Source organism: Theropithecus gelada, chromosome 8 (genome assembly GCF_003255815.1).
Source record: "Theropithecus gelada isolate Dixy chromosome 8, Tgel_1.0, whole genome shotgun sequence".
Classification (NCBI taxonomy): Eukaryota; Metazoa; Chordata; class Mammalia; order Primates; family Cercopithecidae; genus Theropithecus; species Theropithecus gelada.
In genome coordinates this window covers 26794470-26821743 of record NC_037676.1, presented here as the reverse complement: position 1 = coordinate 26821743, position 27274 = coordinate 26794470, and the positions used below count along the sequence as shown (strand labels likewise).

General features: G+C 43.7%; 2 protein-coding genes across 7 annotated transcripts in view; one reads left to right on the top strand and one right to left on the bottom strand.

Annotated features, from left to right (window-relative positions):
* Positions 1-10346, bottom strand: part of ELP3 (elongator acetyltransferase complex subunit 3) — a 103799-nt gene extending 93453 nt beyond the window's left edge. The window contains exons 1-4 of one of the 6 annotated variants that reach the window (XM_025393903.1): positions 9912-10039; positions 8522-8542; positions 5902-6004; positions 3514-3652 (exon numbers count right to left, since the gene is read on the bottom strand). In XM_025393903.1, the coding sequence (XP_025249688.1) occupies positions 3514-3652; positions 5902-6004; positions 8522-8542; positions 9912-9963 (315 nt within the window). In that variant the 5' untranslated portion in view covers positions 9964-10039. Of the gene's footprint in view, positions 1-3513; positions 3653-5901; positions 6005-8521; positions 8543-9911 lie in introns of all 6 variants that reach the window. The other 5 variants (XM_025393904.1, XM_025393908.1, XM_025393905.1 and 2 more) reach the window with 5 other exon arrangements.
* A 5627-nt stretch (positions 10347-15973) lies between these two features.
* NUGGC (nuclear GTPase, germinal center associated) overlaps positions 15974-27274 on the top strand; it is a 58797-nt gene continuing 47496 nt past the window's right edge. Inside the window, exons 1-2 of the mRNA XM_025394794.1 lie at positions 15974-16070; positions 25717-25805. Of these exons, the coding sequence (XP_025250579.1) occupies positions 25763-25805 (43 nt within the window). The 5' untranslated portion in view covers positions 15974-16070; positions 25717-25762. The remainder of the gene's footprint in view (positions 16071-25716; positions 25806-27274) is intronic.

Sequence of the window (27274 nt, the reverse complement as noted above, 5' to 3'; positions counted from 1 at the left end):
GCCAAAAATTGGAAGCAACCAAGATGTCTTTCAATAGGTGAATGAATAAGCAAATAGTGGTACATCCGTACAATGGAATATCATTCAGCAACTAAAAAGAAGGAATGACCTGCCAAGCCACAAAAAGACATGACAGACTTAAACCCATATCGCTAAGTGGAAAGGCTATATGATTCCAATTACTGTACATGAAACTCTGGAAAAAGCAAACTTTATTAAAGACAGTAAAACACTCAGTGGTAGTCAAGTTACGTCTGGAGCATGCAGAGGGACAGGGACAAATAGGAGCTGGGTTTTTTGTTTGTTTGTTTTTGAGACAGAATCTCACTCTGTCACCCAGGCTGGAGTGCAATGGCATGATCTCAGCTCACTGCAACCTCTGCCTCCTGGTTCAAACTATTCTCCTGCCTCAGCCTCCCAAGTAGCTGGGATTACAGGCGCCTGCCACCACGCCCGGCTAATTTTTGTGTTTTTAGTAAATATGGGGTTTCACCATGTTGGCCAGGCTGTTCTTGAACTCCTGACTTCAGCTGATCTGCCCACCTCAGCCTCCCTAAGTGCTAGGATTACAGTCATAAGCCACCGCGCCCGGCCACAAATAGGAGATTTTAGGGCAGTGAAACTATTTCATACGACACTGTAATAGTGGATACACGACATTATGCATTGGTGAAACCTACAGAATGTAGAACACCGTGGGTATTCTAATGTTAACTACAGGCTTTGGTTAATAATAGTGCAGCAATATTGGTTCATCAATTATAACAAATGTACCAAACAATGCAAGATATTAATAATAGGGAAACTGGAGTAGGTGTGAAGGCACTAGAGGAAGTATATAATTTTTTTTTCTCTGTAAACCTAAAACTACTGCATACAATAAACAAAACATCATCAGAGAAACAGCAAGAATAAAGGCATTGAGGTGAGAATGGCAGTAGATAAGGAATGGCCACCAGCTGTGTGTTTCTGATACTTTCAATAGATCACTCTGTGACACTGTCACAGATGAATTTCATGCAGGTAGGACAAAGTAGACAAGTAAGGAAATGACTGAAATAATCTAAACAAGAAATAATAAACGTCAAAGCATTCCTACCAGTGGCAGTAGGAACGGAAAATGCATTCACATTTTTTGGAAACTGAGTGCACAGTGGTACCATGAACTAACATGGACAGGAAAGGTGAATAAGCATGTTTGGTATTAGTTTGGGTTATGTTATACTTGAGGAGGTTCTTAGGCAGTCAAAAGACAGATACCTAACTGACAATCTGACAGGAGGCTGAAGTTCAGGGAATGGTTCATGCTGGGAGTCAGCATACAGTAACAGTAAAATCATCAAATGGATGAGGTTACCAAAGCATGTAAAGTACCAAACACAATGGGCCCAGGACAAAAGAAAACACCAACTTTTAGAGGCAAGCACAACAAGGGTAGCCCTCAAAGAAAGGACAGAAATGATCAGAGATAGAAGGAAAAAGAGAGAGGGTGGTATCACAGAAGCCTCGGTTTACCAGGCAGGCTGAAAGGTTGCTAAGTTTCTGTCTTCTTTAGTGGCAAGCCCACACATAATGCTTAACCCTAAAAAGTCGGCCAGGCACAGTGGCTCATGTCTGTAATCCCAGCACTTTGGGAGGCTGAGGCGGGCAGATCACCTGAAGTCAAGAGTTCGAGAACAGCCTGGCCAACATGGTGAAACCCTGTCTCTACTAAAAATACAAAAATCAGTTGGGCATTGTGGCACATGCCTGTAATCCCAGCTCCCTGGGAGGCTGAGGCGCAAGAATCTCTTGAACCTGGGAGGTGGAGGTTGTAGTGAGCCAAGATTGTGCCACTGCACTCCAGCCTGGGCGACAGAACAAGTCTCTGTCTCACAGAAAAAAAAGAAAGTCAAGACTTATCTATTATATGAAGAATGTTATTTTATTTAGGGATATGGAAGTTAATGCTAAAGAAATTGGCTAAGAGTTAAAAATGGTTGTCCTAGGGTAGAAAAAGGGAGGTGAGAGGGGCATGGACTATTAGTTTTTCTTAACAAGCTTTTTTTTTTTTTTTTTGAGACGGAGTCTTGCTCTGTCACCCAGGCTGGAGCGCAGTGGCACAATCTCAGCTCACTGCAAGCTCCACCTCCCAGGTTCACGCCATTCTCCTGCCTCAGTCTCCAGAGTAGCTGGGACTACAGGTGCCCGCCACCACGCCCAGCTAATTGTTTTTTTTTTTTTTGTATTTTTAGTAAAGATGGGGTTTCATCATGTTAGCCAGGATGGTCTCGATCTGACCTCGTGATCGCCCACCTCGGCCTCCCAAAGTGCTGGGATTACAGGCGTGAGCCACCGTGCCGGTCAACAAACTTTTTACACTAGATGCAAACAAACGAAACAAAACAAAAACACTTAAGTACAAAGAAGATGATATGAGGTTTGGTGGTACATTGTATGTTAAAGTCTTAGGGTTTAATTAGCCACAAACGTAACGTGATCCAGGAGACATGGTCACTAAGTCAACACAAGCTGCTTGGAATATAATATCCCAGTTCAAATAACAGAATGAACTTGTGAGATCATATCAGGAAAAATTTGGTTCTGGGGACCATATGTTAAGAGGGTCTTAATTCTATCAATTTCCGCGCATGTATCTCACACTCATCTTTTTTCATCCTAGAGTCTCCCTCCTAACTCAAGTCCTTAACACTGCATACTGAGATCATACCAAGAGCGTCTAAACTAGTCTTTTTGTCTCCGAACTACCCTGCACGTTGTATCCAAATAAATTTTCTGAAAATCTACTTTGTTCATATTACTCCCTTTTTCAAAACTTTTGTTTCCTATTATCTAGCTGCTTTGCCAGACATTTAAGATTTTTATAAGCTGATCCCAAACTACCTGTTCAATGCACAGTCCTACTCTCCTGAACTGTTAACGCCCTTTGGTGTGGCATACTCGCTATTCCCTGCGTGCACTACACCCTTCCTGTCATTCTCTACCTCTGTGCTTTAGCCCCTCTGTCCTAGATCCCATGATACTTCGAGCCTGCTCTTCTTGGCTTATGGGTCAAGCAAGCTCTGTGCTTTCTACTGGGCCTTCCCCAGCCCCTTTTGCTGCAGGGACATCGCTGTCCTCTGGATTTCCACAGTGCTCATAATGACCATATATAGAACTACTTTGCACCATTAACTGCCTTTCAAAAGTACCTTTCATAAGCATCAATTATACTGAAAGCTACCCGCTTAAGATGACCAACATTTATCCTATTGTGATTATCACCAAGCCTGAATCCATACTTTTAAAGAAGTCAAAACGTCTTCTACTCCTTTAATCAAAATTATACTTTTTTCCCCTTTCTGCTCTCCTTGCATTCAGCACAGGTCTCCATTCCAGCACATATCCTAATACGGGGACTTCATTAGTCAGAATCCCCAACCTCCACCTCACTACACGGGTGTTACATGAGGCAGGGACTTCTGCCAGAACAGATACCCAGTGTGTCGACACTTCATGAGTAGAATCACTCACCCCACTGGCAGTTCTGATGGGTTTCGCCTTTAACTTGGGAATCAAGACCTTGCGATATTGAGGAGGGACGGCAGCAATGATATCCACCAGCCGGGGCTGGGCAGAAAGGCCATATTTGGCAGCTGTCTTGGTTTTCACCCTGAAAGTAAAGCATTTCACATTATCAAGATCACGGTATTTTAAGGACATGCTATCAAGAGTATGATCTATAACCAATATCATTAACAACTGTCACTCTCTAATCCCTTCATCATGTGACAAGAATAGTTTTAAGATCTGTGACTATCAGGGAAATAGAAGAACAAAATTCACGAGTGAATGACTACTTCCCACCCTCGAGTACCAGAAAGAAAACCAGGACTATGGAGGGAAAAGGACAATGACACAATACAGATCTACTTCAGAATAGTGCTGCAGCTTCAAATGACTATTCTGACTCCACCTTTCTCAACCTCAGCACTACTGATGTTTGGGACCACACAGTTCTTTGCTGTGGCAGGTGGCCAGTGAATTGAGGGATGTTTAGCAGCATCCTTGGCCTCTACGCATTACCAGCCTTCTTCCTGTCTTCCTGTTGTAACACTCAAAAATGTCCCTAGACGTTGCCAAATGTCCTGAGGAGGAAATCACCCCTGGTTGACAACTACTGTCTTAGGCAAAACAATTAAAAAAAAAAAAAAATCAAGGATGGCTACACAGAACCAAATAGGAAATAAAGTACGTATTTTTGAAAGTTTAAAAAAACTTTTACCAGCTTTTCCTTGTGCCTGCTAGCCAAACTCTAACAGTCACCCTGTCTTCTAACTTTAATCCATCTAGAAATATCTGTGAAGTGCTCATATCATTGTCAACAAATATTAACTGAGTACCTAACATGTACAAGAGGTTGCCTGAATATTGAATACTTGGTATGTTCAAATGTGCCAGGCACAGTCCTTTCATGTTCTATGTTTACATGTTTGCAGACAGGCATGCCGAAAAAATTAATGTATAAATGATTAAAACATATGTCATAAAACACACACACATACCAACAATGAGTGCTTCCAGAATTCAGGGAGGAATCTGATGTGTGCCGGGGAGATATTTATGGAAAATGAGCACAGAAGAAAGAGTAGGTCTCAGTCAGTAAAGACACAAAGATGATATGGAGGGCACAGGGGCTGATTTATGTGCAGATGCAAAAACAGGAATGCATATATTTTAAGAAATACAAGTAGACCAACTTGACAGAAAGCAGATTTTCAATGTAAAGGTACAGAGGTTTAAAAACTTGGAAAAGCAGGTTGAAGCCAGACTGAGAGACCTTCCAATAATAAGCTGGTGACATCTGAAGAGGGACGAGTTTTAAGGAAGATGGCAGCTTTAGCTTTAGATGTGCCAAATTAAAGAGAACAACAAATATATGTAAGATGTAGAAATGTTCACTAGAAATTAAAGATTTGTATAATCAGGGGTATAACAAAAAAAAGGAGAAAAGCTGCTAAAGACATGGTAGAAAAATCAGTAAAATATAATAACTTTATAGTCAGAAGAGGATAATTATTTACTTATTTATTCCTGTAGCAAATATTTACTAAGCATGAGGATTCAAGGAAGGGGTAAAATATTGCAGCATCTCAAGTATCAGAGAATAGCATCTCAAAAAAGGTCATTCCTGTACGTGGTGATTAGATGACCTAGGGTTGGGGAGAGAACCCTTTCATTCGGGAAGATCTACACAGAGCGAATATATATTATAGTTTTTAAAAAAAATAGATGCAGAGATGAAAGACAACTCTTATTTGAGACTGTAGGAAAGTCCAAGCTGAATATGATTATGGAGAGGAAGTGGATGAATGTGTCAAAGAGGTTCCACAGCAGGGGAGGGTTGGATTAGATCAGGGGCCCCAAAGCGAGGGTTTTCCTGACAGAAAGCTGCTGCTTCAGCTGAGACAGTAGGGAAGGAAAGTAGGATGTGCAGCAATGCAGCACAGAAGAACATGGGCTCTGGAGATGGCTGACCTAATTCCAAATCCTAGCTCTGCCAATTACTAGTTACTTACCCATGGACAAATTATTTAACCACTCTCTGGCTCGGATTACCCACCTGTCAAGTGTGGCTGATATCAGTACTCACAGAATTTTGAGAGGATTAACTGAGCTAATACATATAATGCACTAGCAACAGTGTCTGGAATACAGTAAGTGCACAATAAATGTTAGAAGCTATTAGTATTCTTAAGCTGAGACAATTTTGCCATTAAGAAATGAATGACAAGGCAAGGCAGAAAGCTAAAATTCTCAACTAAAACAAAACTTGAGCTGGAAAACAAGTAGTACTAGATAATTTCATAAAAGAGATCTGCTACCTAAGAACAAGCTTGCTGTCTTTTTATATCCACTTACTTATTTAGATCGATGTCTTTCCCCTGCTCGTGGGCTTCAATCAGTTGTTTAATAACATCTCCTATAGTCAGCATCATCAGCTCAGCAGGGCTGAGATCTCCTGGAAAGTTAATATTCAACAATGTCAAAAATCGTATCATTCAATCAAGATTTTAAAATCTGATTTAGTAGCAGTTTTCCTTCCAAAACCATACAAATATGCCAAATGAATAGCTCAAATTCAGAAGATGCTAAACCTCTATTGTTTATGATTTGATCATATCTTTTGTATCTTTAATTTAAAACAAACCTGGCTTTATATAGATATGGGAAAAGCTCCCTTTAGAAGCACATACTCTATGAGATGATTACAAATAAATACAGGAAAGGATACAAGAAGGAGTAGAAACAATGTGAGGAGAAAGAACCTAATCACACACGAAAGGACCAAAGTAATTCTCTTCCCTTTATCTCCAGAGTTGTAATTACTAATATTTGCATAATACTTTAGCGTTCATAAAGAACATTTAGATGCATGAATTCAGGTGATTCTCAGAACAGAGGCAGACAGAACAAGAATATGTGCCTATTACATAAAGATGCTATCAAGGAGTAAAGCTGAAACTCAAACCCAGGTATCTGCCTAAGAATCTTAATGCATTTCTAAAATATTGTCTGCCCACCATCATGAGCTTCTGGCAACTGGAGCTCCCGCTCTCATCCAAAGGCAACAGCAGAAGCTGACAGGTTCTTGTACGACTTCATCTACTCAAGCACAGTTCAAAAATTGGTTCAAGGATGGGCATATCTCTAAGCCAGGCCAATCTGAGCTCTTTTCTTCAAGGTAAAAAATGCCAGTCTTTTTCCAGGGACAAAAGTTGTGGGATATCACCTTGGAAGCTGTTGGCAAGCAAGCTTCTTGCCTGTAGAGCAGTGGTTCCCAACCTTTTTGATAAAAGGGAATGGTTTTGTGGAAGACAATTTTTCCACAGGCCAGGGGAGCAGGGTGGTTCTGGGATGATTCAAGCGTATTATACTTATTGTGCACTTTATTATTATTATTACTGCATTGTTATATATAATGAAATAATTATACAATTCACCATAATAAAGTCTATTCCCATAGACTCAGTGGGAACCCTGAGCTTGTTTTCCTGCAACTAGACAGTCCCATCTGGCGGTGATGGGAGACAGTGACAGATCATGAGGCATTAGATTCTCACAAGCAGCACACAACACAGATCCACTGCAGGCCCGGTTCACAACAGGGTTCAGGCTCCTTTGAGAATCTAATGCCACTGCTGATGTGACAGGAGGCAGAGCTTAGGCAGTAACGTGAGTGATGGGAAGTGGCTGCAAATACTGATGAAGCTTCACTTGCTCGCCTGCTGCTCACCTTCTTCTGTGTGGCTCAGCTCCTAACAGGCCATGAATTGGTACTGGTCCGCAGCCCAGGGGGTTGAGAACTCATATTGTAGAGAAAGCTAAAAGATAATGAAAAGTGTGGATGGAAGGCCCGGGCAGTTATGGAGGCCTCACATTTACTTTATCTCATTTGAATCCTTAGAATAACACGGAAGGTAGGTACTGTTATCCCATTTTATAGATGTGAAAAATGAGGCTAAGGCAAGTTAACAAGCCATCGTAAACAGCAGAGCCAAGACTCAAATCCAGCTCTTTTCACCACAACTTCCATGCTTTTTTTCACTGTAGCACACTGCATCTAATTTAATGAGGCAAGGCTAACATATACACAATTTTTGAGAGAAATAAAGTCCATCTATAATCAAAGGCTAAATGTTTTCCAAACCATGTAACTCAGCACTTTCAGAGTTCTACAAAGGTGCCTCAGGGGCCATGTAACAGAGGTAGGACTGGTGGTGGTCATGGCAGAGGAAGGGAGAAGGGAAGAGAAAAATAAGGCAGGGGGGAAAAAAAAGAGGGGGTCTCTTTACTTCCACCACAGCAGCTCTGCTTTCAGCTGTTTATATATTGAGGTTCTGTAGAAGAATTTATTTGGAGGGTAAAAGGGGATCGGCCGATAAGAAGAGAAAAATATTTGGAAACCACTTGCATAGCTCTTGAGTGTATCAAGAACTGGAAGAGTAAATGAGTAGGAAAAGGCTTCATGGAGGAAATGGCACAGGGATCTTTAAAGATAGGGCAAGATTTGGACATGCAAAACAGAAGGCAATCCAGAACAAATAATGTCAGGCATAGGAATTATCTATCTTTGTGTGAAAGAGCACAGTCTAACTAGAATCCACCTTTCTAACAGGGTTTAGTAAAGAACAGATTACAGGGGACCCTGGCCACTAGGCAAAGGCATTGAAATGGAATGCAGTAGACAGTGAAGAATTACATATTCTCAACTTTGGAAATAAAAAGATAAAAGTAATGTTTAAGGAAGGTAAGAATATGTATTGGTACAAAGAATGATTCAGAAAGTAAAAAAGAACACATATAATCTGGGTACTATGCAAATGGCTCTTGAAAGGCAACATTGTTTTAAAAAACCCACAAAATCTAAAACAGGATCCAGTCCCAATCCCTACTAGATGTGTGGTAAAGGAAAAGATCAACCTTTTTTTTTTTTGAGACAGAGTCTTGCTCGGTCACCCAGGCTGAAGTGGGTGCGATCTCGGCTCACTGCAACCTCCACCTCCCAGGTTCAAGCGATTCTCCTGCCTCAGCCTCAGCCTCCCAACTAGCTGGAATTACAGGCGCCTGCCATCACGCCCGGCTAATTTTTGTATTTTTAGTAGAGACGGGGTTTCACCATGTTGGCCAGGCTGGTCTCCAATTCCTGACCTCAAGTGATCCACCCGCCTTGGCCTCCCAAAGTGCTGGGATTACTGGCATGAGCCACAGCGCCTGGCCGAGATCAACTTTTGAGCGCCCATTTTCTTGTCTGTAAAATTAGGATAATACATCCAAATGTCACAAAACCATTCTAAGATTCACATAAATAATGTATATGAAAGCTAAAATACCATTCAAATATTAGTTAGTGATGAAGGTGGGTTAGGAGGTTGGCGGTCAAAATGTAGAGGAATAAACTATTTCAAGAGGTAATTTCTAAGTAAGAACCAACATGACTTGGTGACAGAAGACGCTAAAAGAATCCTGACAGATTGAGAAGGAGCAAGTTAGAGTGAGATAACAAATTAATTTAGGGCATGCAAATATGACAAGACCCAAACGAAGGTAACTTGGACACTTAGAATTGTTGCTTGCAATAAAGAAAAATAGCAGTTAATGTCAAGAAGAATAGTGACTAACAATGTATTTATTTTTCATTTTATGTTTTTTGAGGTCATAGATACAGCCTGGCCAACCAGCTCCACACCTAAGTACAATTTTGGTCTGGGAAAGTTACTTAACTCTTTGAATCTCAGCTTCATCTGTGAAACGGAAATGATACCGACTTTAAAATACAGGCTCAATAAATGGTAGCTATTATTCTGACAACCATTACCATGATTAGACCAGCTGGTCAAACGAGTGTATAGAAATAGAACCAGAACCTGTGAGAGAATATTTCAAATTTGAATCCGTTCTGTTGAAAAACCAAAGGTGGAATTGTTCCATGCTAACTCAGGAGGTAATAAAAATGAGAATAATTGCATGCACAACTGTTACACTGAATCCAAGGATAATTAAGGCTTTTTTTCATATCTTAACATAAGGCTTTAAAAGAAACTCTCAAACTAACACGTCAAATGTGTCGTGAAACAAATCTTAACAAATGAAAAGTCCCACAACCCGTAAAATCGACGTTAACTCCTCGGAGGACATATCTTGGAATAAAGGTTTCCCTGCCATTCAAACAAAAGACACCAAGTGACTGCCAAAGAGGAAAAGAGGAAAGGTAGGGTGCTTCCAAAAGCAAAACAGAAGAAACGAGAAGGCTCTGGGGCTGGAATGGAGAGACTGACCCTAGGTGGCGGGGCGACTGGACTGGGTAGCGGATTCTCGCGGGAGAAGTCTGGTTCAGCATTTGATTGCCTGGACGTTCGCCCCTTTCGGACCACCCCTTTTCCCCATATCCTTCCCTTTCGCACCTTTCCGCTTCTGCCTCATTTCTGCGCCGCCGTAGCAGAGCCACCAGGTATAAAAATGCAGCCACAAACTCAGACCTCGGGGAAAGCTCACAGCCACAAAGCAACCCCGCCTGTCGTAAAATGTCGGTCAATGTATCGTAAAGCTCTTGCCGAAAAGCCGACGTGCACAAAGCCACGCCCCGCCCCGCCCCTTGTTGCAACTAGCGGGGTAGCTTGCGGCACCAGAGGCCTCTCAGGTGCGATCCTGACCCGGGTCTCAGGGATGGAGGATGGGAGCGTCTGAACAGAGTGGTATCTTGGGGTTAGAAAGCTCGACCTGGGCAGTACAAATGTGAGACAGAGCTCTTGGATAGAGGCTACGTCAGGAAGTCTAAGTAAAAGGGTGGAAGTGGGTAGTCTCTCATGAGGGGGAGTGGGAGCCCAGGGTCGTCACATCCGGGGCGGGAGGGGGGGGGGGGGGGGGGGAACGTGAATGGGCGAGACCACGGAGGAGGAACTTTTCACTAGTTGTGGAAACTAACCGAGGGCCTGGAAGAGACCAGGCAGGAATCGAGTAACAATCCAAGGTGCAGGCTTTGGGACCACGTGGTCACCTTGGTCTTAGATGAATGGCACATATGATCGGTAACCATCATGAAAGCTGTGAATGTCTCTTGTGGAAGGAAAATAACATCTCGGGACCCTAAACTCTGCCAAAGAAAAAAGTTAAGCTTGGGGTCGGGCGCAGTGGCTCACGCCTGTAATACCAGCGCTATGCCCACCTCGGGAGGCCGAGGCCAGCAGATCACCTGAGGTCAGGCATTCGAGACCACCCTGGCCAACATGGTGAAACCGTGTCTCTACTAAAAGTACAAAAATTAGCCACGCGTGGTGGTGCGCGCCTGTAATCCCAGCTACTTGGGAGGCTGAGGCAGGAGAATCTCTTGAACCCAGAGGTGGAGGTTGCAGTGAGTGGAGATCGTGCTCTGTTGTCCAGTGCACTGCAGCCTGGACAGTAGAGTGAGACTCAACAACGATAACAAAAAGTTAAGTTTGGGAACTGAGTCACGCAAAAACTGCTTTTCTTCTGTTCCTAAACAGCTGCAAAGGCAGAAGCCCACATATCTCCCCAGGTATCCTCCCAGAGGAGTTGTTCACAGGGAAATTCCTTGTGAGCGGCAAGAACTTCACCTTACAACAGTTCTGTTGAATTCAACCTTGACGTGTAAATTAACAGGTAGGGGACAAAAACAAGACTAGAAATCAGCCTTTAGCCCACCCCAAGAAAAATGCATATTTGACTCCTTCCTCTATGTTTACTTTGTCTTCTGTAAAAGGCAGATTTACTGAGTGTGAAATGAATGCGTTATTGTTTCTCTTTCCCCTCCTGCCTGCTCTTTCCCCTTTATATATTGAAGTCCTCAAAACTCCCTTTGGAAAAACCACAGGCCACAGATTCCACCATAACTTATGTCTCTTTTTCCTGGGTGTGTCCTCAACCTTGGCAGAATAAACCTCCAGATTGAGACCTGTCTCAGACACTGGTTTACGTTCTCCAGAAAAACAGGCACAAAATTTTGCAAAATTTGGAGGCAGGACTTGGGATGTTTTCCTGAAATCCATCTATAATCTCCCTTGTCCATGGGCTGGAGATTAAGAACCTCTCCCGTTAATAAAGACAGGAACATATACCCTACTAGAATTGCATGTAGAACATGTCTATTTGCTGCATTAAGAATAGACTGCGGGAGGGGGTTGGTGTAGAAGTGGGGAGATCAGGTGGGTGGCGGTTACCATAGCCAGGCCAGTGATTCCCAAACTTTGCTGCAATTGGAATCACCTGGAGAACAGTGAAAAATCCCAGTGCCCAGATCCCATCCCACACCTATTAAATCAGAATATCAAGGGGTGGGAATCAGGCATTAGCACGTTTAAAAGATCCTGGGTTATTCCAACGTGCATCAACGTTTAGGAACCACTGAACGAGGCCAGAGATTATTGTGACTCAAATCGGGGTAGTCAGCAGTGAAAGTGGTAAGAAGTGTTCAGATTCTGAATATAATTTGAAGATTTCAACAAGACTTTCTGACAGATCAGATGTGGCATATGAAAGGCAGACAGCAACATCAAGTGTGACACCAAAGCTTTTGGACCAAGGGACTGGAACAATGTGGTTAGAATTAGCTGAAATGGAGAAGATTAGGTGGAGAGGTGTTTCAAGGGACTGGGGGGGATTGGTTTGAACCTGTTGTATTTTCTGATGACTAGTGAACAGGAAGACATGAAAGAGGTTGACACTGGATATCAGTCGAGAGCCATTGGCGTGTGAGCAAAATTGAAAGCTATGAAACAGGTGGCTGTGGAAAGGAAAGAGACCAAAGACGAAGCCTTGGGGTATTTTATTATTAACAGGTTGAGGAGCAGGGGAATAACCAACGAAGGAGACTGAGGGGTACTTCCAGGAAGATGGGATGAAAACTAGGGCAGTGGTTATCTGAAAGCCAAGTGTAGGAAGTTTGTCAAACAGGAGGGGATGATCAACCAGGTCAAATGCTCCTGATGGCTCAAGGAAGATAAAGGTTGAAAATTGACCAGGATCATTGTGGACTTTGACAAGAACAGTTTTAATGGAATGGGAAGGGTGAAGGATTGGCTGGAGTAGGTTTATATTAGCTTGAGAGGAAAGGAATTTGAGACAGTAAGTAGAGACAACTCTTTTGAGGAGTTGTGGGGTTTTGTTTGTTTGTTTGTTTGTTTTTGGAGACAAGGTCTTGCTCTGTCACCCAGGCTGGAGTGCAGTGGTGCAATCACAGCTCATTGCAGCCTCGAACTCCCAGGCTCAAGTGATCCTTCCATCTCAGCCCCGCAAGTAACTGGAACTACGGGCATGTGCCACCATGCCTGGCTAGTTTTTATGTTTATTTTTTGTAGAGATGGGGGTCTCCTTATGTTGCCCAGACTGGTCTTGAACTCCTGGGTTCAAGTAATCTTCCCGCCTCAGCCTCCCAAAGTGCTGACACCATGCCTGGCTAGGAGTTTTGTCATAAAGAAGTGCAGAGAAATGTACTAATACCTGGCAGGGAAATGGAGGTTCAGGGGAGTGTTTATTAAGGTGGAATAAATGACATCAAGTCTGTTCACAGATGGGAATAATCCAGTAGAGAGTGAAAGTTTGGTGAATTAGAGAAGAGGAGGAGGTACTCTACGTGGTTCTTCAGTTAGAGAGAGAGGGATGGAATCTGGTGCACAGAGAAGGGATTGGCCTTCAATGGGTGCGTGAATAATGCATCTAGTAACAGGCTGGAGGGCAGAGCACTGGATAGGTGGTTGGGTGTGATGATGAGGCTCTGTGGACATTCTCATTGCTTCTGTGAGTTCAATGGAAATTCAGCCTGAGAGAATAGAGAAACATCTAACAGGCCTAGCATTCAGGTATCCAATAGCAGGTGTCAAGGACTACCATAAAGAACCCCAGAGGCTGGGCCCGGTGGCTTACACCTGTAATCCCAACACTTTGGGAGGCTGAGATGGGAGGATCGCTTGAGCTCAGGAGTTTGAGACCAGCGTGGGTAACATAAGGAGATCTCATCTCTACTAAAGTTTTTTTGTTTTGTTTTGTTTTTTTAAGCCAAGTGTGGTGGCACATGCCTGTAGTCCCAGCTGCTTGGGAGGCTGAGGCGGGAGGATCACTTGAGCCCAGGAGGTCAAGGTTGCAGTGAGCCGTGATCACGCCACTACACTTCAGTCTGGGTGACAGAGTGAGATCCTGTCTAAAACAAATAAACAAGCAAACAAACGAAGGAACCCAGGAAGCTTTAATTTTTATTTTTTGAGATGGAGTCTCGCTCTGTCACCCAGGCTGGAGTGCAGTGGCCTGATCTTCGCTCACTGCAACCTCTGCCTCCTGGGTTCAAGCAACTCTCCTGCCTCAGCCTCCTGAGTAGGTGGGACTACAGGTGTGTGCCGCCATGCCTGGTTAATTTTTGTATTTTTAGTAGAGATGGGGTTTCACCCTGTTGGCTAGGCTGGTCTTGAGCTCCTCACCTCAGGTGATCCGTCCACCTTGGCCTCCCAAAATGTTGGGATTACAGGCGTGAGCCACTGTGCCTGGCCCCAGGAAGCTTTAAACGTGCTCAAAATTAATTTCAGTAATTAAGTAATTTAGTAGCATTTGTGATGAACTGTTGAAGCTAAGAAATAGCCAGTAGAGGGAGAGCTGAGCACGCGTGACATGAATGTTAAGTGTAAGGTGTGATTTTGCCTAGAGATCAGTATAAGACTCAGCACCCAGGGTGGCGTTTGTGCTGACTTTCTTTGCTCTGAACTTTAGCTTGCTGTTTCTGTGGTTTTCTTATGGAGGAGGGACGTCATCTTGCCAAAAGTTCAAAGCAGTTTTTAAGACCACAGTCTAAACATTTATCTTCAATTCTTTCCCTGTTCTGACCTCTTTACATTCTGAATCCCCTCTTTGGACTAAATACATACCTAGAGTACTGAGGGTTTTCTTGGTAATGACTGAGTTGGCTTTTAAAGGTACCATACACCCTTGGCCCGGCACAGTAGCTCACGCCTGTGATCCCAGCACTTTGGGAGGCCAAGGTGGGCAGATCACATGAGGTCAGGAGTTCAAGACCAGTCTGGCCAACATGGTGAAACCCTGTCTCTACTAAAATAAAAAAATAAAATAAAATAAAATAAAATTAGCCAGGTATGGTGGCGTACCTCTGTAATCCCAGCTACTCAGGAGGGTGAGACAGGAGAATCTCTTGAACCCAGAAGGCAGAGGTTGCAGTAAGCTGAGATCATGCCACTGCACTCTAGCCTGGGTGACAGAGCGAGACTTTGTCTCACCAAAAAAAAAGAAAAAAGTTACACCCTGAAGCTGAGGGTTCAAGGAACAGCTTTTTCCCTGTATTTGGAGTGGGTTTTAGTTTCTTCTCTCCTGGACAGTACTTTAAAATTTTTGTTTTCTGGGTTTATTAAAAATATGAATTTAAAATTAGACGGGCATGCTGGCACATGGCTGTGGTCCCAGCTGCCCAGGAGGTTGAAGTGGGAGGATAGCTTGAGCCTGGGAGGTGGAGGCTGCAGTGAGCTATGATCGCGCCACTACACTCCAGCCTGGGGGTGACAGAGCAAGACCTTGTCTCTAAATAAATAAATAAATAAAATAAAAATATACGGATTTAAAATTTAAGTTCCAGAAAGAGATGTAAAGCAGTATATCACTCATTTCTACACTCAAATAATCCAGTGTTGTTTTATTTTTGGCAGATGTTATTTTTGGTGAATTTTAAGACTTTGGGTCAAGAATAAGTTTATATTTATTATCTCATATCCTCCATCTCTCCCAGTCATGTCTTATAGTTGGGTGTCTGGGAGCCAGTGCTTTGTCTCTCTCGGAACTGGGGCATTTTTCCTATCTGCTCCAGTGAGCCAGTCATCTGAATAGTGTTCACCCTCAGAGAAAGGATGCTGTGGAGGGACGCAGCGATGCATCTGGAAAGGAAAAAAGACAGATCTGCCTACTTGTAGGAACATGGCAGAGAAGAATGCAAGATCCCCATTTCATGTACCATTTAGGTTTTTTTTTTTTTTTTGAGATGGAGTCTTGCTCGGTCACCCAGGCTGGAGTGCAGTGGCGCAATCTCGGCTTACTGCAACCTCTACCTCCCAGGCTCAAGTGATTCTCTCGCCTCAGTCTCCTGAGTAGCTGGGATTACAGGGTCCCGCCACCACACCTGGCTGATTTTTTTGTTTGTTTTTTTGTATTTTTAGTAGAGATGGGGTTTCACCATGTTGGCCAGGCTGCTCTTGTACTCCTGACCTCAAGTGATCTGCCTGCCTTGGCCTCCCAAAGTGCTGGGATTACAGGAGTGAGCCGCCGCCCCTGGCAAATGTAGATTTCAGTGAAAGAAGACAGCATAAATCAGTATCTGTGGGAGGAGACCGTGGTAAATAGCTCCCTGTTGGCAAGTCAGTTTCACTTCTGCTGTGTAAACGTGGCTTTGCGATTGTGGCCCAAAGGGCTGCGTACCCCAGCTGGTTCCAAATACCTGAACCAAGGAGAAGCTGCCACCATCTCCTCTGTGGACTCCTATAACCAAAGCAGAACTTTGTTTTCGTTTTTGTTTTCAGTGACTTCTGGTAAGTTGTTTCTTTTATGTCATTTATACTGTAACTTGTGGTTGATTTTTAAAAAATGGACCTTAATTTTTAGAACAGTTTTGAGTTTACAGAAATATTGAGAAGATAGTTTAGAGCATTTGTATGTAATTCCCACCCAGCTTCCCCTATTATCTTATATTAGTGTGGTACGTTTGTTACAATTGATGAACACATACTGATATGTTATTGTTAAAGTCTGTACTTGATTCAGATTCTTGGTTTTTATCTAACGTCTGCTTTCTACTGTAGAATCCTATTCAGGATAGCACATTACATTTAGTTATGTTCCCTTAGGCTTCTCTTAGCTGTAATGTTGTTTCTCAGACTTTTTGGCGGTTTTGAGGAGTACTCGTTGGGTATTTTGTAGGCTTCTCTTACTGGCATTTGTCTGAGGTTATTCTCATGATTAGACTGGAGTTACGGGTTTTGGGGAAGGAGTCACAGAGTTTAAGTGCTGTTCTCATCACATCATATCAAGGGACAATATCGTCAACATGTTTTAGGACTGTTGGTGTTGACCTTGACCACCTGGCGGAGGCAGTGCTTGTCTGGTTTCTCTGCTATAAAGTGACCCTTTCCCTGCTCTAATCTCTGCCCTGTTCTCTTTGGAAAGAAGTTGCTATGCACAGCACGTACTTAAGGAGCAGGGAGTTTTGTTCTACCTCCTTGAGGATGGAGTAGCTGTGTAAATTATTTGGAATTCTTCTGTATGGGACATTTATCTCTTCTCTCTCATTTGATTTTCTTAAAGCAAGTTATTTCTTGAGGGAAAATTAAATTCTACTTTTCTGTTTGCTTAAGTGAATTTTGGGGGTTTTGTTTGTTTGTTTTTAAGGCCTCGCTCTGTTACCCAGGCTGGAGTGCGGTGGTGTGAACATGGCTCACTGCAATCTTGACCTTCTGGCTCAAGTAATCCTCCTGCCTCAGCCTCCTGAATAGCTGGGACTACAGATGCATGCCACCACGCCCAGCTAATTTTTTTAAAAAAAATGTTGTAGAGATGAGGGTCTCGCTTTTTTGCCAAGGCTGGTCTCAAACTCCTGGTCCCAAGGGATCCTCTCATCTCAGCCTCCCAAAGTGCTAGGATTACAGGCATGAGCCACCATGCCCAGGCTGTTTAAGTGAATTTTAAGGCTATGTAAAAAGGCCAGTGGGCTAGAAATGGGGGAATCAGGTTTTAGTTTGAATTTTACTGAACAGTGTGATCTTAGGCAAGTCATTAATCATTCCTCCCAAAAGAAAACAGCTATTGCAGAAATTACTGGCAGGTGTATGAATTCCTGATAAGGAGGGAAGTGTCATCTTATGCCTCATTAGCTTTAACAAGCTTGGGAGAGCAATATGAGAAGATTCAAATTCGTTTCGCCAGAATCTGCTAAAATACGTTATGAAAATATCTGCTTATTTTGCTTACCTCTTTACCTAGGGAAGAAAGATGGAGAAAAACATGTCATCCCAAAGCCTCCCTTCTATTATGACTGCTTCTGGTGGCCACGCTTCTAATGCTGAACACATTAGCCGATGTGTTAATGCTGAAAACATGTCTCTTTTCCTTTAGAGATTTGGAGGCCCTTGTTTCACTTTTGCTTCTGAGCTAATGTGTTTAAATTGCTCCCCTGGGACATCCCTATTTGGAAGAGCAGTGCAGTGGCCAACAAGGTGGTTAGGAAATCTTGCCAACACCAAAGTTACTTAAACCTAAACTCAAACTCAAAGAGAAAGGAAATAAATTCTAAATTTCATCAACATTCTATCATTTCATTAATAGTCTCCTCCTCTTCATTCTTTCATTCTTTAGCTTGCTTTCTTGTGAGAGCACGAAAAAACTTGACGGAAGATTCTTTTTTTTTTTTTTTTTGAGACAGAGTCTCACTCGGTCGCCCAGGCTGGAGTGCAGTGGCATGATCTCGGCTTATTGCAACCTCCGCCTCCCGGGTTCAAGCTACTCCTCTGCCTTAGCCTCCAGAGTAGCTGGGACTACAGGTGTGTGCCACAACGCCTGGCTCATTTTTTGTATTTTTAGTAAAGACGGCGTTTCATCGTGTTAGCTAGGATGGTCTCGAACTCCTGACTTTGCAATCTGCCTGACTTGGCCTCCCAAACTGTTGGGATTACAGGCGTGAGCCACTGCACCCAGCTAATCAAAGATTCTTTAAGGAAGATGGTAGAGCATCCTCAATGTGCTTGATCAGTGGCGACAAGAATGGGAGTCAGGATCTCAGCTAAGGTGGCATTTGTTCCCCAAAGACTAACAGATGTGGCTTGGATGATACTGGTACTGATTTCTAGTTTAACTACTTTCACAAAATATTAAAAAAATAACATTTTTACAGATGCATAAGTGCCTGTAGAGCAATTTTGCATTCATTATCACATTTGATTCTCACAGCAAACTCTTTTTATTTTTATTTTTGAGATGGAGTCTTGCTCTATTGCCTAGGCTAGAGTGCAGTGGTGCTATCTTGACTCACTGCAACCTGTTTCCTGGCTTCAAGCAACTCTCCAGCCTCAGCCTCCCAAGTAGCTGGGATTACAGGATTACAGGCATGCAGCACCATACTCGGCTAATTTATAAATATATATATATATATATATTTATTTTTGAGATGGAGTCTGGCTCTGTTGCCCAGGCTGGAGTGCAGTGGCGTGATCTCGGCTTGCTGCAAGCTCCGCCTCCTGGGTTCATGCCATTCTCCCGCCTCAGCCTCCCAAGTAACTGGGACTACAGGCGCCCACCACCACACCACGCCTGGCTAATTTTTTTGTATTTTTAGTAGAGATGGGGTTTCACCGTGTTAGCCAGGATGGTCTCAATCTCCTGAACTCATGATCTGCCTGCCTTGGCCTCCCAAAGTGCTGGAATTACAGGCGTGAGCCACTGTGCCCGGCCCTAATTTTTGTATTTTTAGTAGAGACAGGGTTTCATCATGTTGGCCAGGCTGGTCTCAAACTCCTGACCTCAAGTGAGCTGCCCACCTTGGCCTCCCAAGGTGCTGGGATTACAGGCATGAGCTACCACGCCCGGCTAATTAACTCTTGATAAAGGTATTTTTTTTTAACCAATTCTATCCTATATGTGGATAAATAGAGGCTCAGAGAGATCAGCTGATTTGCTCTGTGTTGTACTGAAGTTTGGGAGCAGGAGCAAAACTCCAGGCATTCTGACTCCAAATCCCTAGTAATTTTCACTCCACCATTCACATCTGGAATATGGAAGCCCTTTGTTTGCAGATACCATGCCCATATTGTTCCCTGCTATATCCCCAGTATCTAGAACGATGCCTGGTGCACCATAGGTACTCACAAATATTTGTTGAATGAATGGATGAATAAATAAAATAATAAATATAATTCCTGCTATTCTTAATCTTACCATCTAAGATATATATCTATATCTAGATATAGACAGATCTCAAAAAATTATATCTACCATCATTCATTCAACAGACTATTTAGTGCTTGCTATGTACCAAGCACTTCCCATATTTATTAAAAGTAGAGAGTAAACCAATGTTAATGACCAAAATGCCCCTTTGAGAAACTGTGCTAATTTAAGTATTTAAATTTAAGTAAGTAAATAGTTTTGGCAAGGGTTAATGATGCGAGGCAAGGTAGGGTGAAATGAGATTCTGCCTAAGGAGAATAACTAGGGGAAAAGAAAAGGACATTTGTCATTTGTAATAAACACATTGAATTTTGCATTGAACACAGAAAAAATGCAGTGAAAATGTACTCCTCTGATAGTCTCTCTCTCTCTCTCTCTCCCTCTCTGTCTCTCTCTGGCTTGTTTTACTTCTGAGGGTGTCTTTGAGTTTGCAGGCAGTAAGACTGGATGTGGTGGCTCACGCCTGTAATCACAGCACTTTGGGAGGCCAAGGTGGGCAGATCACCTGAGGTCAGGAGTTCGAGACCAACCTGGCCAACATGGTGAAACCTCGTCTCTACTAAAGATACAAAAATTAGCCAGGCATGATGGCAGTTTCCTGTAATCCCAGCTACTCAGGAGGCTGAGGCAGGAGAATCGCTTGAACCTGGGAGGTGGAGGTTGCAGTGAGCTGAGATCATGTGTCACTATACTCTAGCCTGGGCGATAGAGCAAAAACTCCATCTCAAAACAAAAAACAAAAAAAAAACCCAAAGAACAAAACAAACAAAAAACAAAAAAGCAGTTTGCAGGCAGTGGCTTCAGCTTGAGTTCCTGCTTACAGTTCTATCAAGTTGCTACTCTCTCTCCCCACTCAACAGCCTTCCTTCTCATGAAATGCCTTTGCCATGCGTTTGAGGGAACCCTCCTTTGTAGGCACCACTGCCTCCATTCCCCTATGCCTGAGCTCCAGAGGGCTTGTTTAAATAGTGCCTATTAGAGGTTGCTGAATGTGATGAAAAGAACATTGAACTTGGAGTCAGGAAACCTGAGTTTCAGCCCTCGTTGCCATAACCTTACTATGTGACCTTGGACAAGTTTCTTCCCCTTCCTGGTCCTCAGGGTCTGGATCTGTAGAAGAAGGGGCCCTCGCATTCTTTTTTTTTTTTTTTTTTTTTTTTGATACAGAGTCTCACTTTGTTGCCCAGGCTGGCAGTGGCTTGATCTCAGCTCACAGCAACCTCTGCTTCCTGGATTCAAGCAATTCTCCTGCATCAGCCTCCTGAGTAGCTGGGATTACAGGCACGTGCCATCACACCTGGCCAATTTTTGTATTTTTAGTAGAGATGGGGTTTCACCATGCTGGTCATGCTGGTCTCAAACTCCTGACCTCATGATCCACCTGCCTCAGCCTCCCAAAGTGCTGGGATTACGGGCATGAGCCACTGCACCCAGCCCGCATTCTTTATTCAATGCCATGATATGCAGCTGTTCTAGTACAGGAATGACCTGCATTTGTGTTGCCTCTGTGATTTTCCTGTAAGAAAAAGACAATAAGCAAATACAAACAGAAGAAAAGGAGAGGGAGAGAAGCAAGAGTAACTGTAAAAAGTTACAGTTATTTATCAGGAAACCAGTTCTATGCGACCTTCCTATATCTAGCTGAATGTCCACAATCTTATTTAAAAGATGCTATTCTTAGGTTCAGTGCACAGGAATGTAAATAAGCACTAAAAGCAAAACTTCAGTGCTAACCACATAGCTGAAATACAAGCAAAATAAACCACACAGGCAGAACTTTGCCTATCTGAGCAATACATTTGGACTGTTATCAATTGCTTCTCCACAGAAACCAAATTTTCACAGTGAACACCACCATTCCTTCCCTTTGCGGGGAAACACTGCAGGATGATTTGAAGAAGGACTATACTCCCATGGCTCATTTTCTCCTTAATACAATGCACTTGCAATCACAGTGCTCTCGGTGTACTGCCTTTGGCCACATGGAAGCCCTAATCATTGGTATGGTCTTGGTTTCAATGACAAGTGACATTTTCAAAATGAGAATTTTCATCTTTTTACCACTCATCTAAATCAGAGAACACTCACACTTAAAGGACTAGTTCAATCTTTGCCTTACACGTGGGAAACCTGAGGTCAGGGTGATAAAACGACTTGTCTGAAGTCCTCCAGCTTTATTGGTTGGTGGCAAAGCCGGAGCTGGAAACTTCCACACCTGATTTCCAGCCTAATGTTCTTCCCACCTCATCATTTAGTTCAACCCAACGACTATATACTGAACGTCTGTACCAAACTACCCCCATTTGTTTATCGCTTTTCCTTTTTAAGTACTTGGTGTTTATTTTCTTCTGTCCGCTTAGCCTTTTTGCAGATGATCCCTTTCTACTTGCCAGTGTTTTTGTTTGGTCATCAAATGATCCCTTCACGCCAGTCTTTAAACATTGGCCAAAGGAATTTGAAGCCCAATCCACTACAACCAAATCCACATAATTTCCAGTTATTCCAAATTTCAGTTAGAGTTCACAAATCACTTGTATACGGAAACCATAGATGCTGCTACGGAGGAAGGTGTGTGGTTTTCTGTCTTCGTTGCATGCAGCTGAACCCAACCCAACCCCAGCTAGTTACATGCTAACGGCCCTTGCCGGACTTTGTGTACTGTTGATTTAGTAAATAAAGTCAAATGAACTAAAGTTCCTGTGATTCCAAAAGAAGCCAGAACCACCACCCGTATTCCAGAATTCAGTGACCACAACTGCTTCTGCTCTAAACTCAAAGCCCTATGATTTTTTGCCCTTTAATCCACAGCTCTCTCAACTGAAGGACCCTAATCTTAGTGTCTGTATGACCACGCCTCTTGTCAACTTGGCCTGTCAGTTCTTTTGTACTTTTATCTGGCTCCACGGTTTCCTCCTAGAATTTGAATTCCAGCACACCAGCTGTCCTGGAGGTCGACCATGGATTTATCCACTGGTTGGATCATACATTTTGTTTTGCTTCCAGTGCTCACTGTGATAATATGATGCCTAACCTTTCATATGATTTGCTCCTTGAGCTGCTCTCTTCAGAAAACAACAGATCTTTTTCCTAGGGGTAATCCTAGTTCTGTATCCAGCTTTTTTTTTTTTTCCTTTGAGACAGGGTCTTGCTGTCACTCAGGCTGGAGTGCAGTGGCACAATCATAGCTCACTGCAACCTTGACCTCCAGGGCTCAAGGGATCCTCCCACCTCAGCCTCCCAAATAGCAGGTGCTACAGGTGTGTGTCACCACAACCGGCTAATTTTTTTTGGTAGTGTCAAGGTCTCACTTGGTTGCCCAGGCTGGTCTCAAACTCCAGGGCTCAGTCGATCCTCCCTCCTCAGCCTCTCAAAGTGCTGGGATTATAGATGTGAGCCATCACACCCTGCCTAAAATTATTGACATGCATTATGGTATGTTTACCCATGTTATAGCCCATCTGTCTTTTTTTCTCGTAACGCACCTAGGTTTTGATGTGTGTCAGCATTTCTGACTCAGTATTCCAAACCAGAAATTGCTTGTGCCTCTTGTGAAATTTGGTGACCTCATTAGCACACTTCTACCAGCTTTCCTGGTGAAAATTTCAAGTAAGAATGTAGAATCTTGGGATTTGAAGAAGGCTTAAAATTTATCTATCCCAATGTCATTATTAGGTGGTCATATCAATATAGGTTCAGACACCTCTAGAGGCAGAAAACTCACTTATTCCTAAGGGAGCTCATTCTATTTCGGACGACTCTGATTACTTGAGAATGTTAAGCCAAAATCTTTCTTGTGCTTTCCACCTAGTGGATCTATTCCTACCCTCTGGGAACCCTAGAAAATATGCAGGATGTCTCTTTTATTTGTAGCTGTAAGGTAATGCATTTGAAGACCACCATGAAGCCCCCCCCGCCCCCCACCACCATCTTCTGCCTTTACCTGTGTCTTCCCTTCCTCACATCAAATACTCCTCATCCCCATGGAGCAGTCCTCACTGTGAGTGCTGCTCTATTTGCATACTTGACTATTGATTTTCTACTCTTTGCTTTACTCTTTAAGCAAGGACTCTAACATATCAAAAATGAATTCAGGGCCAGGCATGGTGGCTCATACCTGTAATCCCATCACTTTGGGAGGCTGAGGTGGGTGGATCACTTGAGTCCAGGAGTTCAAGACCAGCCTGGCCAACATGGCGAAATCCCATCTCTACTAAAATTACAAAAATTAGCCAGGCACGATGGTGCAATGCCTCTAATCCCAGCTACTCTGGAGGCTGAGGCAGGAAAATTGCTTGAACCCAGGAGGTGGAGGTTGCAGTAAACTGAGATCGTGCCACTGCACTCCAGCCTGGACAATAGAGCAAGACTCTGTCACAAGCAAACAAACCACCAGACAAAAACAACAAATTTAGCTTTTAAACATCCTTTGGTGTGGAATCTCATCAAAAGCTTCCCATCCATTATGTTATCCATTCATTCAGCTAACATTTAGTTAGTCATTGCCCTTCTTGATAGAAATGCACCACTGAAAAAAATGCAGTCCTCTGACCTCGAGTGGTTCAACCAGGAGGAAGAGATGTAAGCACAGTACAATCAGTGTTGTAACACAGGTGTGTATGGAGCAGCGGGGACACAGGAGGGGAATGAGTGGGTATCAGACACCGTTTCGTAGAGGAAACACTAAAACAGGATTTTGAAGCAAGAGCAGGAATTCACCTGGGAGAAGAAGGGAAGGGCATCCCACATGTGCTAAAATGCTCAAGAGTTCAATAGGATACCCTGCTTTGGAGAACTGTAAAGAGTGTGAGATGGTGTGAAAGTGGGCTGCAGAGAGGAGGAAGGGAGAGGGAAAGAGGTCTACCTAAGACTCAGAATCTCGCACTTAATAGGGGCTCTCACCCCATTCACCCAGCACCCGCCAAATACAGAAGCCATTTAGTCAGTTAATATCTGCAAACCAAACTAAGAGTAACTGATGATGGTGATTTTAATTTGGGGTTAATGTGTAAATGAGACATAGTTTCCCTAAATAACAGCCTGTAGGTCTAGTAGGACAGATCAGGGGTGATTTTGCATATTTCAGAAGGGCTGGTGACTCTGCTTTGGAAATACACGGCTGAGTGATCCAAACAGAAACATCAGATAACGGCAAGTAAGCACGTTGGGTGTTTCCCACTCACGTTCTTCTAATTCTTCTCTATGGGTGGAGATGAAGCAGCTCCAGGCTAGCAGATTCTACCCTATCTGGGCAGTGCCCTCTGTTCTGAGCCTCCATGGGTCGAGTTCTCCCTCTGTGTCCAAGCCCTATCTGCCAGTGGACTGGAGACCAGCTGAATCTGTCCCTTCTTCTTTCGGATGTGCCTCTCCTCTCCCTCCTGCAGACCCTCTATGCTACAAGCTGCAAGGAGAGCCCAGGAGGGGTGTCCTCTTGGTGGAAGTTGCGCTTGGTGAGGAAGGTCCAGGGAACCAAGTCACTGGATCTCCTTCCCCAGTCAGCAGCCCCCCAAAGCAACTCAAGGGAACTCTAGGAATATCTAATGTTCCATCCACCTCCCAGATTCCTGCTGAGACTTACTGGAACTAAATATCACTGGCACAGGGTTCAAGGCTTGCCCCAATGGAGCACCGATGCCACCCAAAGCAGCGAAGCTATATAAACTCACCTTCACAGCTCTGGTCACCAGAGGCTTATTCTCATTTCAGCATGAGTTATCCTAAAGCTCTCAGGTACTATTGGTTTAGACCTTTTTCCCCCCCTCAAGACAGAGTCTCACTTTGTCATCCAGGCTGGAGTGCAGTGGTTCCATCTTGGCTCACTGCAACCTCTGCCTCCAAGGTTCAAGCGATTCTCCTGCCTCAGCCTCCCGAGTAGCTGGGATTACAGGCACCCACCACCACACCAGCTAATTTTTGTATTTTTGGTAGAGATGGGGTTTCACCGTGTTGGTCAGGCTGGTCTTGAACTCCTGACCTCAAGTGATTTGCCTGCCCTTGGCCTCCCAAAGAGCTGAGATTACAGGTGTGAGCCACCGTACCTGGCCTAAATATTATTGGAAATCAGTGTTCAAACACTAATCTTGTTATATTTCCATCAAGTACTGTACTAGATGTTGTGAGGGATTCAGAGATAAGTTGGAATGGGCAGAAACACCACACAAGCAGATTGACACATCCTTAGGTTTTGCTTTCTGTATTTTCAAATTCTGCTGCCCCACCTGTCTTTGTACTTTGTCTTCATAGGCTGATTCTCCTAAGCGGAGAAGAGCAGGAGTTCACGTAAAAAGGAATGGCAGAAATGAAGGATGTTTTTGGCCAGGAACCACATCCAGGTAACACCTCTGCAGTATCTTCTAATGGAGGATATAGGAACTGATTACTGTTATAGGATAAAAGGCAAATAGGTTGGGACTATATTTAACTGTTGTCATTGTTCCTTACTCTTTTTTCAGAAGGTGCTTTCTCCTTACTCTTTATTCAGAAGGTGCTTTCTCATGACAAGTTTAAATAGTGAATGAAGATCAGATATTTCAACAGTAACGGAAATAGCCTATTCATAATGAAGTGAACTGTTTGGCCAGTAGTTAAATAAGTGGGGCTTTTTCCTTTAAAAAAAATAATGTTCCAGGCTGGGCACGGTGGCTCACGCCTGTAATCCCAGCAATTTGGGAGGCCGAGGTGGGTGGATCACCTGAGGTCAGGAGTTCGTGACCAGCCTGACCAACATGGCGAAATCCTGTCTCTACTAAAAATACAAAAATTAGTTGGGTGTGGTGGTGCGTGCCTGTAATACCGGCTACTTGGGAGGCTGAGGCAGGAGAATCGCTTGAACCCGGGAGCGGAGGTCGCAGTGAGCCAAGATTGTGCCACTGCACTCCAGCCTGGGCGACAGAGTGAGACTCCATCTCGATAATAATAATAATGTTCCAGAAAGTCACCTTGAACGCTCTGAAGGTAGCCTCTCTTACAAGACCCCTGGAACGACATTAGGCGGCTTTCCTTAGAAGGAGAGGTGTAGGTGCCTTGGAGTGGCTCCTGGAAGGGTGACTCACATTGGAGTCAGTATGGGTGGCTTCCCTTCCTCAGAAGGCAGATACAGGGCCCCTGGAGCCAATGAGGGAGCCTTCCCTATAGGACGATGACAGGGATGTAACCCCCAGTTGCAGAAAACAGTCGTGTATCATATCCTTTGTGTTTTGAGGACTGAAGAGGGAACGTTTCCTCACTCCGAGGGGATGGATTTCCTTAGGGGCAAGGTGAAGCAGTGTTTCTGGGCTAGTGGGGTGATGCTAGCATCTGAAGCAAGCCTGAACAGGCATATAGGAAGAACTGCCACTTTGGGGTTCCCTCAGTTGAGCTTAGCCTTGAGGAATGGGATCGTTTTACTCGGAAGATTCCTGGCGGTTTCTGGCAATGGTCTGAATCATGTCTGTAATCCCAGGACTCTGGGAGGCCAAGGTAGGAGGATCTCTTGAGCCCAGGAGTTCAAGACCAGCCTAGGCAACACAGCAAGACCTCATCGCTGAAAAAGAAAAAAAAAAAAAAAATTAGCCAGGTGTAGTGGTGAGTGCTTGTAGTTCTAGCTACTTGGGAGCTGAGGTCGGAGGATTGCTTGAGCCAAGGTGGTTGAGGCTGCAGTGAGCTGTGACCCTGCCACTGCACTCCAGCCTGGGCGACAGTGGAGACCCTGTCTCAAAAAAAAAAAAAAGTTCAACAGTCAATAATGAAACCGCATCTCAGCTCAGGCTGTGAGGGGATCAGTTTTCAAAAGTGACACCTTGTGGCAGCAGGAAGGAACAGC